Raw genomic sequence first — 16,839 nt, 5'->3', positions numbered from 1 at the left:
CTCTTTATCCCCTCTTTCCTTCTGTTTGTTTGGTCCCTCCCACAAGCTTTCCCGGTGCCGTGGTTTTCCCTTCTGCCTGGTTATGGCACAGCTTTTAAACCTGAATGGAGTATTTATCCAAAAATACCCAAATACACCCCTGCCATTCCTTGTGAGTTCTGGGGGCAGTGAGTGATCCAGGAGATTTTTTGGACTTGGGCAAAGGCACAAATGATTGAACTGTAATTCAGTGCTGTCCTCCAGGCCAAAGTGGGCTGGTAGGTGGAGGTTATTCTGGGATGCCTGTGCTGTGTGGAGCTGGGCACTGTGTCACACAGGGCAGCTCTGGCACCTCTGGCCAGGGCTCCCATGGCCTCCACACTCACTTTTCTGAGGAGAGCAGAGAGACAGAATTATATTAATGAGAGCCTTGATGCTACAGCTCCTGAGGAGAGGTGGGTCCTGGTTCTTCTGGAAAGTGGCTAAATAAGGGTGGATATTTAAGATGTTGTATTTATTCAGGCTGTAATGACATGCTGATTTTTTTTAGAGTGTGTTTCATCAAAAGCAACTGTTCTGTTCCCTGTTCCCCATGTTGTGTGGCAGCATTTCTCCCTCCCTTGTACTTTTTATTTTTTCATCTAGTTAAACTATTCAATTCCAATTCCTTTTTCTCTTTTTTTTCCTTTTTGTCATTTCATTGCCGTGCCATTTTACTTCAGTTTATTTAGTGTTTTAAAATGGCTTCTATTTAAATTTGGGAGGGAAGAAAAATAAATCTGCTAAATATATTTCTATTCAGATCATATGTTGTGGCTTTTCTCTTTTTGAAGAATGAGGTCTAATTTTTGAACCTGAATTCACTTGGCACAAGTCTTGGCTTCAGCAATGTTGGGTTTCCTTTTGTTTTAAACTAATTCCCTTTTTCCTACTGCTGGGATACATTTATGTCTTCGTGCTAGCAAAGCTTTTAGGCATGTGTTTGGTTTGAGAATGTTCATCAGAGCAAGTATGAGCAGAGGATTTGAGGATGAGGCTGCCTGAGTTTTATGGTGGTCCTTGGTGAGATGCTGAGGACCTGAAGCATCATCAGTCCTTTCCCAGCTACCCATGCACATCCACTTTGGATAAGTCATTGCAAAAAGATGCAGCACATCATTTTCCTTTCCTTTTTGTCCCTCTCTCTGAAAAGGCCTTGTTTCTTTCTGGGTAGGGTGGACTTTGGGCTTTTTAGGGAAAGGGAGTTTACTAAATATTTGCTGCATTCAGAAGAGAGAAAAGGCAGAAATAAGCAGGAGAATCTAAGGTGTATTCAATAGCATAGGGATTAACTCACGATTATTTGCAAAGTTGGGGGTTTTTTAATTGATTAAAGCTTTATCTTAAACACTTCAGCATGGCTAGAATATGTTTCTCAGTGAGGAATGTGTGACTGAGAAACATGGAAAGAACAGCTGGGGGAAAAAATAGCTAAGGAAAATAGAGATTTTATGGTGTTTCTGACAAGCTGTGTCACTGCCTGTTGTCCCTAAAGTCACAATCCTCAAAGCTGGACTGTTTGGGTCATCTGAGTTCCTGGCCTTCCAGAGGGGTTTGAGACACATTTTTCTGTGAATAGGAATTTCTTACAAGTATCTGTATGTGTAGCTTAGCCTGCACCCTTCTGAGAAGGTTTTCTGTAGGGCAGAGGAGCTGTGGGGCTGAGTTAACCCCAGTCCCAACGCTGCTTGTTTCAGACTGTTTTGCTGTCGCTGCTTAAAACTTCATCTGCTACAGCAAGAGAGGAAACAAAATATGGATACTTCAGAGCAAAGGTATGAATAAAATGTTCTGCCTATAGAAACTGGGAGATGCAAAACCACAGGTCCAGCAAGCAACCACAACTAAGCCAAATGTATGCATGAAGGGAGAAAAGCCCTTAGCATGCATGGTAGCAGAAGATGTCATACAGGAGATCAGATTTATGGTGGAAACCTCAACTTTGGCCGTGTTCTGAGGTCAGGTTTTTGAGTAAAGCTGAGTCAGGCCAGTGGGTCCTTGAATTTTCCTGTCTGAAGGTGACATAACATCACTCCCCTCTACCCTCGAGTTCAGCTGCTTGGTGGGTCCTGTGGGGTCCTGTTTGTGGCTGTGTATTTTCATGGGAGGTGTATAAGTTTAGTGCCCATGCCCGGGTTTGAGGTGCTTCAGCCCTTCCCCATCTCGGGGGTTAATGTGGTAAGATACAGCACACCTTTGTGGAGGGAGCCCTGGGGGGGGCTCAGCTTTGACAGCAGATCTGTGCTGGGTGCTCAGCACCTCGCAGGACCTGCCCTGTGCCCTGCAGCCCTGTCCCCTTGCCCTGGGGGTCCTGTACCCCTGCAGCCCTGTCCCCTTGCCCTGGGGGTCCTGTAGCCCCTGCAGCCCTGTTCCCTTGCCCTGCAGCCCCTGTAACCCTGTCCCCTGCCCCGCAGTGACCGCGCAGCCCCCGACCCTCCCCTCCCGCCCCGGTGGGGTGCCCGCGGTGCCCCCCTGCCCGCCGGCAGCGCTGATCCTGCCCCTCGGAGGCTGGATCTCTGCTCATTAGCTGCTGTTTGCTGAAACCGGATACCTGGGGCACCCCCGCCAGCCCGGAGTCCCCGGGCTGCTGCTATTTAAAAGGACAAGGGCAGCCTTGGAGCTTCCACCTCCTGCACATCCATGTCCCTCCCGGCGCCCGCTGCCAGCGCCTCTCTCCTGGATCCCCACAGCATCCATGAGCCACGCGTGCCCGAGGGGGACCTGCCGGCCCTGGGGAAGGATTATCTGCTGAATTTGGGGGAGCCCCAGAGCGCCCCGGCTGCCTCCGGGCCCCTCACCACCCCGGCCGCCTCTCCCGGGCTCGCTGCGCAGGAGACACCTTGAAGGGGAAGGAGGGAGGAAGGGGCTTTGTTTGAGTTTTCTGATTTTCCTTCTTTTTTTTTTAATTTTTTTTTTATTACCTTTTTTTTTTTTTTTTTTTTTTTTTTAAGAAGTAGCAATTGCCGTGAGCTGCTGGGACAAATGAATGCCCAGGGCCATGGGGTTGCACGGAGAGGCTGCCCAGCCTCGCAGCTCGCTGCAGAGTAAGTGCCCGAGGCAGAGGTGCAGGGAGGGAGCAGGGCAGGGGCACCCAGGGGTGCAGGCAGGAGGTGGCATTGAGGGAAGCCCGTGGAGCTGCGGGGTTTGCAGCGGGCAGGAGGGACCTGACGATCTCCCTGGGGCTCCACGTTGGCTGGGTGGGACTTGGGATGAGGAGGGGAAGCAGGGATGGAGGTTTATCCACATGTGGAAGTCCCCTCTGCTGGCAGAGCTGGCCAAGCAGAATTGGGATCCAGCTTCCCAGAATAGGAAAGTTCATTGCCCTGTTCCTGCCCTCCGGGATGCAGATTCCATCCCATGGTGCTGGGAGGAGGAGAGGGGCTCTGGAGATGCCCTGGGGACACAGAGCAGCGCTGGGTGGGGAACAGGGGCATGGGGGGCTTTTCTCCTCCAAGCCTGAGTCCCACCCACAGGCTCCCAACTCCACCAGGCCCTGATCCCAAGGGAAAAGCCATGTCAGGTACTTTAAAAGGTGGGTCAAGGGTGATTTGGGGCCCCTGGCCCTGCACAGGTGAGTGCAGGGGGCTGCAGTTTCCATCAGCAGCCTCCCCAAAGAAGATCCTGTGCTTCCCTCCCTGGAGCTTGAACAGGGTCTTCAATTCTTTCCCCCAAAAGAGTTTCTTTTTTTCTTCTTTTTTCCTTCCCCCCAAATTATTTATTTATTTTGCATAATTTCTCGTAACTGCTTCACTATTACAGAGGAGGGCAGCAGAGAGAGGCAGTAAGGACATCCTTAAATAATTTTGATTTCTCAAAATCTGCCTTTTCCTCTTCTCTCTAAGTCCAGAGGAGAGATCCTTGGGGGGTGGGAGGCACATCTGCATTGCAAATAAAAATAATAATTACAACCACCAATCAACCAACAACAACAAAAAAGTAACAGCTAAGAAAAAAGCACTTGAAATCACGGACTTTGGGAATCAGAGATCACAGAAATTGCACTATTTATAAGGACAGGAAAAAAAAAAGGCAAGAAATCCAGCGACCATGGGCCAGCCTGGCTTCCTAGAGTGTACTTTGTGTTCTCTCTCCTTTTTCCAAGGTAATTGCAGTCTGCCGAGAGGGAGTTAAATGGGATTAAAAGATCTGTGTAAGCAAAAGGACCCAGAAGAGAAGGAGGAAGGAGTGAGCCGTCCGGGCCAGGGGTGTCTGTGACACAGCCGAACCCCTTAGCGAGGCAGAGAGCCGAGCTCCTGGGAAGGATGTACCCACAAACCGCCTTATCCCCCGATTTCTGATGGATTGCCGCAAAAATTGCCCGAAAGAGACAATGCACTAAACGTGATGGAGCCGGAATCAGAGCCGGTCTCCAGAGTCAGAGCTGCAGCGGCAGGCAGGGGGTGAGTACAAACTCGCAGCTGCCGGCGCTGGGGAGGGGAATCCCGGGCGGGCCGGGGGTGCGGGGAGCCGCGGGATCCCGGGTCTGGGAGCGCGGTGCGGGGAGACATTCCTGTCCCTGCCGGGGGATGATGTGAAAACTCCCGCTCCGCAGAGGAGAGGGCTGCGAGCCGGGAGGCCACGCTGCGGAGCGGGAGAGGGGAAACGCGGCTGCGGGGTGCCGGGGGGGATCGGGGAGGAGCCCCCCGCACCCCCAATCCCCCCGTACGGCAGAGGGGCTCCCAGCCCCGGCAGCGGGGTGCTGCTGCAGCCCCCAGGCAGCTGCAGGGACCGGCGGTCGCTGCCCCTCGCAGCCCTCGCCCTGCCGGTCGCAGCCCCTCCGGAGCGGGGATGCTGTCCCCACCCTGTCCCCGGGTATCTGGGGGAGCCCGCGGGGTGAGGAGGAGCGCCGTGCTCTCCTCGTGTGCTCGGCACACACAAAACGCTGCTCCCTCTCCATCCGCGTGTGTGTGAGAAGATCCAGGCACACACACCCTGCCCGTCCCCCTTCTCCCACAGCTGCGGCCAAATTTTGCTGTTTTCATTGCTAAATGCGTTGTTGGAGGTGGTTTTGTTGTTGTTGTTATTATTTTCCTGGGAACCCGCAAAGGGTTAATCCCGCTGGCTGCGTTGTCGGATGTACTGATGATTTACCGACACTCCCTTGGAAAGGCTGGGATTCTTCTGCCTGGCAGTTTGAAAAAGTTGTGTACAGGATCCCTCTGCTCGGCTGGGCTGCGAGATGGGGGAAAGAAGGAGATGGGGCCGGGGGGATTTGGGGGCAGCCCCTGCACCCCCGGGTCACCCTGCTGCCGCCCCTTGCCCGGAGCCGGGGGTGGGTGAATGTGCAGCTCCCTTTGGAGGCTCAGCCTGTGTGTGAAGTTACACGGAGAGCACAGAGCCCTTCCCAGGGGCTGCAGCTGCTCTCCTTGACAAGCTTTCTGTGTGTTTATATACTCACCAGGACTGAACCTCAGTGCTTTAGGGTTCTTGTGGTGTGGGGGTTTTGTTTGGCGGGTTTTTTTGTATAAATGTGGCTGTGGTGTGTCTGGTGACTGCAGCATCTCCCAGTTACACCTTTCTAGTGCTGGGCATGGTGTAGCAGAACCGCCTGGGACCGTGCAGGGGTGGCTGGTGTCAGAAGGGAGCAGCCCAAAGGGGAGCAGACAGATAAAGGTTCCTTTGAAAGCACGAGCAGCGTGTCCCAGCGAGGGGACTGTGCTGCAGAGACACTTGGCACAAGGCACAGGCACTGACAGAGCCCCAGCTGCTGGGGCTGGCCCAGGTCTGGCCGTGATCTCGCTCAGATCAGGACAGGGAGATGCTGCTCAGGTCCCAGGATTTGTCCTGTTGAGCACAAATCAGACCCGTGTGAGCACAGCTTTGGGAAGGAGGGACCCAGCAGCAGGCAGCGTGGCTCCCAGCCTGCCGGAGATCCGTGCCGGGCTGTGCTTCAGGGTGTGCCAGGCTGCCACAGCCCAGCTGTGGGCTCTGAGCCCGGCAGTGCCGTGGGGAATGTGCCTCTGGGCTGTCCTGCTGCCTCAGAACGAGCGCCTTTTGTTCCAGGGTCTTCCCGGCCTGTCCCCCTGCCATGTGCTGCTCCAGTCCCTCCTCAGCAGAGGTCGCTTGTTGCCCTTTGCATCATCTCCCGAAGGGATTTTGGTGCTGGGGTTTGGTGTGCTTGGTAGAGAGTTGTGCATCCCAGCACCTCCATGGTCTGTGCTGCCACTGGTCCTGGAGAGAGGGCTCAGAGCCTGGGGCTGGCACATCCCTGGGCTCACCAGCCTTGGAGAGGGCTCACAGCCCAGGGCTGGCACATCCCTGAGCTCACCAGCTTTGCACAGGGCTCAGAGCCCAGGGCTGGCACATCCCTGGGCTCACCAGCCTTGGAGAGGGCTCAGAGCCCGGGGCTGGCACATCCCTGGGCTCACCAGCCTTGGAGAGGGCTCAGAGCCCAGGGCTGGCACATCCCTGGGCTCACCAGCCTTGGAGAGGGCTCAGAGCCCGGGGCTGGCACATCCCTGGGCACACCAGCCTTGGAGAGAGCTCAGAGCCCGGGGCTGGCACATCCCTGGGCTCACCAGCCTTGGAGAGGGCTCTGAGCATGGGGCTGGCATATCCCTGGTCCCCTGGCCACCCTTGGGCTGGGTGAGGACTGTGCTGCCTGAAATCAGCTCGTGATGGGAATGATCTGGTGCCTTCCTGGGGTTCCCTCTTGTACCAGCACTCCTGCAGCTTCTTCTGGAGCAGGGCTGGTGGCTGGGGAGCTGGTGGATATACAGGATGAGACTCAGACACCTGGCTCCCCAGGCAAGGAGCAGCAGTCTCAGAGTATGCTCAAAGACTTGAGCTGCCAAAGTTTGTAAACCCAGAAGAACACAAAGTTTTACAGGCTCTTCAAGCTTAATGTGGCTCTCTTGGTCACTTCTGCTGATGGATTTTTGGTGAGCTCAGGCCCCCCCAGAACACAGGGCAGGGTTTGCATTGCACTGCACATGGAGCACAAATCCAGGCTGTGCCATCCCAGCCCCAGTGCCATGTGCTGGCCATGGAGGAGGCTCCTGGGCACCTCTGCCTGCTGTCACAGGCCTGGCAGCTGGCACAGTGCTGCTCTGGGCTGCCTGGCCCACCTGTGTGCTGCATGTTAAAGCTGCACTACAGCATCCACCCAGCACCATCCAGGGGGGTCAGCCCTTGGGCTGGAGAGAGGCACGGATCATTCTGAGAGGAAAAGAGGAGCGTCTGCAAGATGGGAAAGTGGTTTGGGGACAGATGATGGCACTGCTGGATAAATTCAGCAAGAGGGTGTCAAATGATGTGTGTTCTGGGGTAGAGAGAAGGCAATTGCACGTGGAGATGTGTGCCATGAGGAATAGACAGTGTCACAGTCCAGGATCACCCTCTCATGCTATTCCATGTGTCTCTCTGACTCTGTGCTTTATTAAAATAAATCTCCAGTTTAACCCTCTTTCTACAATGGGTTGAAGGGTTAAAATCTGTCCTGCTTAATATCTCTATTCATGGAGATTCTGATACTGACTGGAGATTTGTGGTGAGATCGTTGTCAGAAATCTCTGCCCAGGGACAAACACAGGGTTTGTGGGGGTTTGTCTCCCCTTTCCCTTTCTTTGCCAATTTGTTGGGGGGCATGAGTAGAAATGATGGGCACTTTTACTGAAGTGCAAATGGACACAATGGGGAATTCTATATGGCTCTGCCAAACCCCATTCACAAGATGAAGGAATGCAAAGGCGTTTGTTGGAAGGACAAAAAAGGAGTTAGATGACAGATCACACTTAGCACTTCTGTTTGTCCAGGGCTCCAGTTACTGGAGAATACAAAGGCCAAGGCCAGCACTGAGTGCTGCCACTTCACACAGCAGCAAAGTCAGTGTCCCAGCCAGGGATGGGGAGCAAGGGGAGGCTGAGCAGTGGGTTCCCAGGAAAGATCCCCTCTGTGAGAGCTGCTGGCAGCTGCCTGGGGGGTGTTTGGGTCCTATCAGTCTGGCATCTCTCAGGTGAGGAGCAGGCTGGCACCAGCAGGGCTCAGCTCTGGGACAGCTCTGTGCAGTGAATACAGGCTCGAGTTCCAGCCAGGAGGACAAGGACCAGCAGTTTGGGACCCTTCATCCCTCTGCTGATGCCAACACAAAGCCTGAGGTGTGTGCAGGAGCTCACCCTGGCTGTGCTGGTGCTTCATCCCCCCTCCTGTGCACTGCAGGTCAGGCTGGCCCTCCTGGAGAAATCCTGAGAGGAGCTAGAGGTGCCAGGTGAGCAAGTATCAGGATCCAGCTCTCTGGCCCTGGGCAGGGACATCTTCCAGTAGACCAGGCTGGTCTAAGCCCTATCCAATCTGGCCTTGAACACTCCCAGGAACAGGGATTTCATTTTTCCTTACTTAATATTGACGTTTTCTAGATCACTCTGTTTCATATTTAGAAATATGACCTTAAGAATGGATTTCTATGGGCCATATCTCTTTGCCTGCTCAATACTTTCCCTTAAAAACATAGCTGCTGAATGGGGATTTAAAATTAGTAGTATTCCAGTTGTTTCAGAAACTTTGCCCTTATCACCCTGGGGTTTGCAGCAGTGCCTGTGTGCAGAATCTTTGCCTGGAGCTGTAAGTCAATACCTCATTTATACTGCAGGAGAGGTCCAGCAAAGGACTGAGCAGGGTCAGTATGGGGACATCCACATAGTTGTGTGCTTCCATTGCTCTTGCCAGAAAATGAGGGGGAGTGGAGAAATACCATCATTTCCAGATGCCCCAGAAGCTCCACAGAGGAGGTTTCTGGTACCAAATAAGATTTCTACCCCAAAATTCAATACACAGTACAGTTTAAAGCCTCATTTTATAGGTTGTGATTTGCTTCCTGTTGTCTGTCAAAACTGCTTGGGTGTCTTACAGAATATCACCTCCAGTCATGTGCAAAGGATCTTAAGCCACACGTGCATTTTCTCCTTTTTAAGATACTCTGTCTGATCTACAGCTAGAAATGCAGATTTGCTTTTCTTGAAAAGCAATTTTCAGCCTCCAGCTGGCTTTGTGGTCTTTTCAACAGGAAGAAAATACACCTGAATGGAGAAACGTGGTGGGGAATTGTTTTTCCACCTTGCAGTAATGTTTGCAATTTCAAAGCCATTTCCCCACTGTAAATGAGGGAGAAAACAAAATAAAAAATTAAATACTGCCTTGGGCCCTTGAAATATTTCCTTAAGCTTCAACCCATCACCTAAGCAAACAAAATGTCAAAATCATTTGGACTTCTTATTTTAAGGCAAGGCAAACCTTTTAATTAAAAAAAGGTAAAATTGCTCCAAACCAATTATAGAAATGGTGGGGAATCAACTGATCACAATTATTTTACAGGTTGCCTCAGCTTTGTCAAAATGGCACTTCCTTGAGGGTAATTTGTGGCCAAGTTTACCCTGAAGGCTGTTGTGTTCCTGTTGTCCTCAATTCAGTGCAGGGCTTTATTCCAGCACTCTTCTGGGTAGAAGGGAATAAGGGTGTTTGTGCTTCTGTCCCTCTCACTTTTCCTTGGACTTCTGGCACTGGTCAGTTCCCGTGGACTGATCCACAGGAATTTGCCAAAAGTAGGGAAGTAAAATTAAGCTGTAGTCAGTAACTTCAGTTTGCTATAAAGGGAGTTTGTGTCTGCATTGGAAAACCTTTAAGGCTCAAGTGAGCTTACATCATGTGTGCCCACCCAGAGACTGCAGCAGTGGTTTGGGCTGGAAGGGACCATAAAAGTTCATCTCATCCCACCCATGGGCAGGGACACCTCCCACTGTCCCAGGCTGCTCCAAGTCCCAATGTCCAACCTGGCTTTGGACAATTCCAGAGATCCAGGGGGAGCCACAGCTGCTCTGGGCACCCTGTGCCAGGCATCACCACCCTCACAGGGAACAATTCCTTCCTAATATCGATTCTAAATCTGCCCACCTTCAGTTTAAAGCCTTCCTCTTTGTCCTGTCCCTCCATGCCCCTGTCCAAAGACATTCTCCATCTCTCTTGGAGCCCCTTTAGGCACTGGAAGGTGCTCTAAGTTCTCTCTTGAGCATTCTCTTCTCCAGGCTTCTCATTGTGGTATTCACAGACCCTGTGAATAAAAGAAATAAACAACTTTAGTTGTACCTTTTGATTTCCTTTTAGTGAAAATCACTGCTCATGGGAGGAAGCTGAGATAAAGGCAAGGTGGGTTTGATAGCTCTATATAAGGAGAAAAATCTTCTTTGCTCTTGCTACTGAAGCTGCTTTCGCAGCTCTGTCGGAGCTGTAACGGAAAAAGAGCCTGCATTAAAAATCCTGGGATAATTAACAGCCCCATCACTCACAAGGCTGCCATTTGGAAGCTGCTTTTGCTTTTTCCATTAAGTTGGTGAATTTTGCCAAAGTGTTTTTCTTCAGTGTTTTGGCCCCCGGCCGCGCTCTCGGCTCTCTCGGTGGGTCCAGGAGCAGGGCTGGGGCCAGCTGGATCCCACACCCTGCTCTCCTCTCCTTTACAGCCCCACATGTCCCTGGAATGCAATTAAGTGCTGCATTTTCCCCCAAGACTTCTCCTCATTCTGTCAATCAACGGGGAGTTTGGTTTGTGAAGGTACCCCTCAAAAAAAAAACACAGAACAAAAAGTGAATTTCACTGTGCTGTGAGCAGCAGTGGCTGTACAAATCTGCTCCTCACCAGATCACAGGTCCTTAACAGCTGGCACTGCTGCTGTGATGATCCCTCCCCTGCCCTGTGCTCCATCAGGCAGCCCAGCCCAGCTGGTGATGCCCAGTCAGGTCCTTGCTCCATGCACACAGGGAATTGTGGTCACATCTTAAACAATGCTGGAGATCAGCACAGAAATTCAGGTTGTCTTGTGAAGTGGATCTTAGCCTCTCTCATGCCAGAAAAAATACTGCCAGAGGTGGCCCTGAGGAATCATCCTATTCTGCTCCTTTCCTCCAGCAGCTCTCCTGCACCTGGCAGTGTCTTAGCCCAGCACTTGTGTCCCAAGGGATGAAGTTGTCAGAGAAGAACCAAGGCTCCTGAGCTCGAGATCTCTGGGGTGTGGTGAGGGTTTCCTGGTTAGGATGTGGCTGTTTGTAGGACATGAAAGAAGAACACCAGGTTTGGGCTATTTCTGGCTGTTCTTTCATAAATTAAAGCAGTCCCAGAGCTCCTGAAATGTGCAGCCCGGTGTCAGGCTGATGGAAACAGCAAAGCAGGACAAGGATTGCTTCAGCTCATTTGTTTCCCAGTTCATGTAGGACTGCTCCAGTATTTTATCTCTTCAAGCCTTAAAATATTAGTTAGTGGCTGGATTCCTGGATGGATTTTTACATTTAAGGCCAGGTTTCCCCACTGGTGTAAATCACTGTGGCTTTGTTTTAGCTGTGGGAAAGGGTCTCCTGCATGGTGTGAGGATTGGCCCAGGGTAATACCTTGCCTCAGAGGATGCTTTCTTGGGCTAAAACTGAGGCTCAATGGCAGGAGAAGAGTGGTTTGATGTATGACTTGTGTCAAATGTGGAGAGGTGAGCGAGCTGCACTCTGGCATGGCTCTGCACAGTGCTCACACTGGCTGGGCTGAGTGACAAACACCCTGTGCATGTCCCACACTGCTGTCTCCTGGCTGAGGGCTTTCTGTACTTTACATTTCTGTCTGTTCTTCCAGCAGCCTTTGCTGATGAAGCTGTTAAATATCCTCTCTAGAAGATGAGGGAATTCAGTCTTCAAACTTTCCACTGACAGCTATAAGTGAGCTTAACCAAGGAGCTTCCCATGTTCTTTAGTTGGCTACAAACCAACTGTAGGAAGCTGATGGGGGAAGGGGGTGGTTAGCTACCTTTCTGGTAAAAGGTTTTTTCCCCAAGCTGCTGTTTTCAATGTCACTTGAAGGCTTAAAGCTGAACTAACAGAGAGGTTTGTCAAATTCTCTCTCAGGCATGAAAGGGTCTGTGAGAGCACAGGGTTGGGAGTCTGTGGATCTCCCTAAACTTTAAGGGTGTGAGGAGGTTCTCAGTGGCTCAGCACAGGGTGCTGAGGGGTTAGAAGCTGCCCCCATCTTTCATTGGATGCAAAATGAGAAACAGATCCATGTAGGATTTTGCATGCTTGGGATATTGTTAAGCACACAGTAAAGGAGTCAGAATTTGTTTGCTGAGGTGACAGGCACTGAGTGCCAGTCCCTTTCCTACCCATGTCCCTACAGCCTTGCATGTGCACTCCTGGCAGGGCTTTAGAATGGATGAGTTCATGAGTTTAGCTTTGAATGATTTCTCCATTCTCTTGCATTTCTGGTGGTCTGTCTGGGTGGGTGAGTGCCAAAGAGTAGCAGTAGCAAAGGCACTGATGGCCCAGCAGTGATGGCCCTGCCTCTCAAAACCCTGGGCTGGTCCTTGTTCAAGGTTCCTAATACCATTGGGAAACCTTTCACTAAGTTCAGTAGGCTTTAAATGGCTTTGAAGCAGAAAAATAAGGTCTCAGCCTGAATCTGCTTCCTGGAGTCAAGGTGATGCTGCCACTGGCTTTGCTAGACTTGGGATCAAGGAGAAGACCTTTAACAATGGAATTGGTTTTGTCACTGCTGTTGAAGAAATGCATTATTCTCTTTTTTCTCTTCCAACTTTAGGGGATTCTGCTTTCTCTGGACTATATTGTGTTTTACCTGGTTCCTGGGATTCACACAGGGAAATTCTGAAGGTAAATTACACTTTTTTTTTTTTCTTTCAATAAAAGTAAAAGCCAAGTGCTTTGGTACCAGTGTGGGATTATAAAAATCAATGTCTGAGCCCAGTGCCCAGTTAGATGCATTTATTGCTGATGGTGCAGTACAGGTGATATAGATGGTGCACTTAACTGGCAGAATAACCAGGTTTGTACAGGTGATTACGTGTCCCACAGGATTGTCAGAGTCTGTCTGGTGGAACTGGTGGGAGTGAAGCACTTTGTGTCTGAAATGTACTGGCATCTACCTGCACTTGCCAGCACTTAACTGCTTTTAGAAACTGCCCCTTGAGACTGGGGCTTTATGGATTTGAATATGTCTGGCTGACAGATTTTTTCCTTGACTTTGGTGCACCCCAGGCTCTGCCAGCACAGGGGATGTCAAACATACAGAAATAATGTGAGTTCTAAAGGTAGAAGCAAATTTAAGGGAGGAAAATCCCACAGGATTGGTTGATAATAGAATGGCTGTATCCTGTTCAATTCCTGTGCTGTAGGGGAATATTCCAAAGGGGAGTGACACCTTCAACCTGTCCTTAGACCCCTTCTGCAGGCATCACCTCCCTGGTGCTGCCAGAGACAGGACTAGGCTGAGGTACAATTATCAATGACCCTATAAAAGGAGATGAAAAGCTTCAAAGTCAACAAAAACATAAAAAAAAAATTAATCTTTAACAGTTGATAGAGGGTACTGATCATCTCTGCAATATCTGTAAAGGAACCTTCTCCTCTTAAAATAGCAAGTCCTTTCCCACATGGATGCTTTACATGGGTATTTGCTGGAAGTGAACAGCTTCCCCTGCCGTCAGCAGACAACACTAAGTGGACTAGCAGGCTCCAGGGTTCTCCTCTCAGTCTCTAAAACATGAAGGAAAAATAGAAATTTGGTCAACATTCAGCTGTCAGCCAGCCCATGGACCACTTTTTTGTGGGGGGGGAATAGAACCCTGCCATCAGCAATTTTGAAAAACGTAATATTTTCCAAATTCTGCCTCCATGCAAAGGAGGTGAACATCTGGCTGAATTACTTAGTCAAGCAGTTTTCAGAGCAAGTTTTATGTCAGCTCGTAAAGAGGCAGAACAAATACTGTGTCTTGGCATCTCACTTTTTGAGTAGATTATAATATCCTGTTTAGATTCACCTCTATCCATCTTTTTACTCCTCTGATAATTATGGGATGGTGCCATGTCTTTTGTTGCCATCAATCTAAAGCAAACTCTTTAATTTCGCTCTCATTGTTTTTACCTTGGTGTAGTCAATAACTCCCCTCTGAGATACATTCTCTGTGATAAAAGAATTTTTCAAATCTTGCCTGGTTTCCACACAATGAGAGAGAGCATTTCCTTCTGGGTACCAGAAGATAAAACCTTCCAAGGAAGTTAAGGCTGTGAAAAACATTGGTGACCTGAGGCTGTGTTATCACCCAGGATTTTCAGACATGAGATTCAGAAGCAGTAAGAACTTGTTCATAGGTCGGTGTGAGGATGAAATTAAGCCAATGCTGTGGGCTTTTGAAAACACTGTGGCTGTTACTCTAAGGATTAGGAGCCTTCCTGTATGCTGGAAAATCAGGGAACACAGAGGATGGTCTTTCCAGAAGTGTTACAAACCCAAAAGATTGTGAGTTCATTTGCTGTGCGCTGACTAAGGGTCTGGGCAGTAACTTTTGGAACTGCTGCTCTTATTCAACCCAGTTTTAGCTGTGGGCATCACATCTTGGCTTCTGGAATCTGGGAAGCTGCAAGCTGTTCCTCTCCTGCCTTTTGGCTTCTTTTTCTTACACAGCTTTTTGTGTGGGGAAAGGAGGAGGGAAAGAAAGCAATGGAAAGGAGAACTATAAAATATTTTTTCCCCTTTTTCAGAGATGATCATATGGTTGTTCAGGAGTCTGTGTGTATCTCAACTTCATGCACAGACCCTGAAAGAAGAATTTTTCCCAATTGCTCAAATGTTGCTACAGGAAAGTTGTTACTAGCTTTGAGGCACCTGGGAGCAGGCAGCTCTAAGGGAATGTTCTTTTTAAATAATGTGTTTTGATGGAAAAATCCACAGAGGAAAAAGTTTGAAGGGGAAAAAATCCTCTGCTAAACTTGGAGCTGCTTCAGGAAGTCAGAATTACCTTGCATTTCACATCAGTTGATGACATCCTGTATCCCAGGAGATGTGCCCAGGACAGTTGGATGGGGTGGAGAGGAGATGGGCTGGGTGCACAGGAGCCCTGAGCTCTGTGCCTGGAGCTGCTGCTGGAAAGTCCACATAGTGTCCTGCAGGAGGACTTTAATCAGTTTTCGAGTTGGCACCCAGAGCCTGGCTCCACCCCAGCGGGTTCTGGGGCAGAGGAGTGTTTGGGTTGTGCTTTTGTTTCCTTAAGCACTCCGGGATGCCGTTGCTAACGAGACACTTGGATTGGGATTGCAAACAGCAGCAGCATCCTCTGAGCAGTGAAACATCCTTGGGTGCTTGCAGAGCAGCTACCAAATAAATAACTCCTACAGCATGCAGCATCTCTAGCAGAGACAACCCCTGTCTGCCTCCGAGGGAGAACCTAAAAATACTCGTAGGAATTGGAAGCTGGAGACCAGCAGCTTGCCTAAGTGGTAAATTTATTTCCTTAGGGATAAATCCCAATGTCTTTGAAGTCTGTGGCAAGGGTCCCACTTGACTTCACTAAAGCCAGGCTTTGGCCTTTGTGTTTCATGGGCTCTGGAGATTATCCAGAATGAAGACACTGATGGTTCCCCTGTTCAGTGCAGAGAGGGGAAGGCTGTGCTGGGAGACAGACCTGTTGGACAAGATGGAATAAAAACAGTGGGAGACCAAGGATTTCAGAGTACAGGAGAAATACTGTCATTAACACTTGAACATATAGTGCAGTAAATCACCCCTCTGTACAGAGTGACAACATTTCCATCCTTTCTACATCTGACACACCTTCTCCAGGGTAGTGTCTGCTAGAAAATGAGTCAAACTTCTTTAAAAAAGGAAGGTGGGAATAAAGCTAAACTCAGGCAAAGTAAATACTGGTTGACTCATTCTTACATACAAAAATGGCTGAGGTTTTTGCCAAAGTCAAGGAACAGAGGTTTTCTCATCATTCTTCTCCCTTCTTGGCCAGCAGCATTACAGGTCTCAGACTGCTTGAGTCTACAACTCTTCTGGCCAAACCAAGGGGCTCTTTAAGTGCCAGTTCTCTAAATATTGTGTTCTGTGCAGAACATTTAATAGTTAAGGGTGAAAGCAGCAGAATATCAAGACCCCTTTAGAAAAGGAGCTAGTTTGGGGTTTTTTGGGGTTTTTTTGTTGGTTTGTTTTTTGTTTTTGTTTTTGTTTTGTTTTGTTTTGTATTTTTTTTTTTTTAATTTGGAGGACTAAATTGATTTAATCTAGGAAAGCTGCAATCCCATGATGTTAGCCATGATTAGCACCACCACCTTTGTGAGTGTTAAATCCTTGCCTTGCAACATTAGCATTTGGGTTGTACAGCCCTGACTGACTTCCCCAAAGAGCACTGAAATGGGAGAGCTGTCTGGTCCAGGAGTGATGGGGATTGTATTTGGGCAGGAAGGGGGGAGGCAGTGCAGCTGTCCTAGCTCACTGTCAGCAGTGCTAGTGTCACAGGAGTCATGATCACTTTCACAGGTCATCTGGGCTGGAAAACCCTTACAATCCCCAAATGCAGCTGTTAACCCAGGAGTGCCAAGCCCACCACTAACCCATCAGATGTCCCCAAGTGCCACATCCAATGCCTTTTGAATGCTTCCATGGATGGTGTCTCCACCACTTGACTGGGTTGCTTGCTCCAATGCTTCACAAACCTTTTGGTGAAGAAGTCTTTCCTACTCTTCACTCTAACACCCCATTCCCCCCACCCCAGCACAGCCTGAGGGCTTTTCCTCTCATGCTATTGCTTCTTACCTGGGAGCAGAACCTGCCCCACACCTGACTACAGCCTCCTGTTGGGGAGTTGGAGGGAGTGAGAAATTCTCTCCTGAACCTCCTTTTCCTGCAGGCTGAGCTTCTTTAGCTGCTCAGCCTAGGAGCTCAGCCTGCTTTAGGACCTTTGTCAGGTCTGGGCACATTCACTTTTGCAGCTTTGCTCATGTAGACCTCGGCATCTTCTCCAGTTTGGTAATTCAGCTGAGGCTGCTGCCAGCTGGCCCCAGTCT

At 49.8% G+C, this 16,839-nt stretch overlaps 1 protein-coding gene across 1 annotated transcript in view; it reads left to right on the top strand.

Annotated features, from left to right (window-relative positions):
• Nucleotides 1-3,780: 3,780 nt before the first annotated feature.
• The window catches only part of COL27A1 (collagen type XXVII alpha 1 chain), a 138,721-nt gene continuing 125,662 nt past the window's right edge, over nucleotides 3,781-16,839 (top strand). The window contains exons 1-2 of the mRNA XM_079324324.1: nucleotides 3,781-4,418; nucleotides 12,578-12,648. Of these exons, the coding sequence (XP_079180450.1) occupies nucleotides 4,363-4,418; nucleotides 12,578-12,648 (127 nt within the window). The 5' untranslated portion in view covers nucleotides 3,781-4,362. The remainder of the gene's footprint in view (nucleotides 4,419-12,577; nucleotides 12,649-16,839) is intronic.

This window comes from Erithacus rubecula, assembly GCF_903797595.1.
Source record: "Erithacus rubecula genome assembly, chromosome: 21".
In the NCBI taxonomy this organism is placed as follows: domain Eukaryota; kingdom Metazoa; phylum Chordata; class Aves; order Passeriformes; family Muscicapidae; genus Erithacus; species Erithacus rubecula.
The sequence above is the reverse complement of the archived record's forward strand: the minus strand, read 5'-3'. Positions and strand labels throughout refer to the sequence as shown.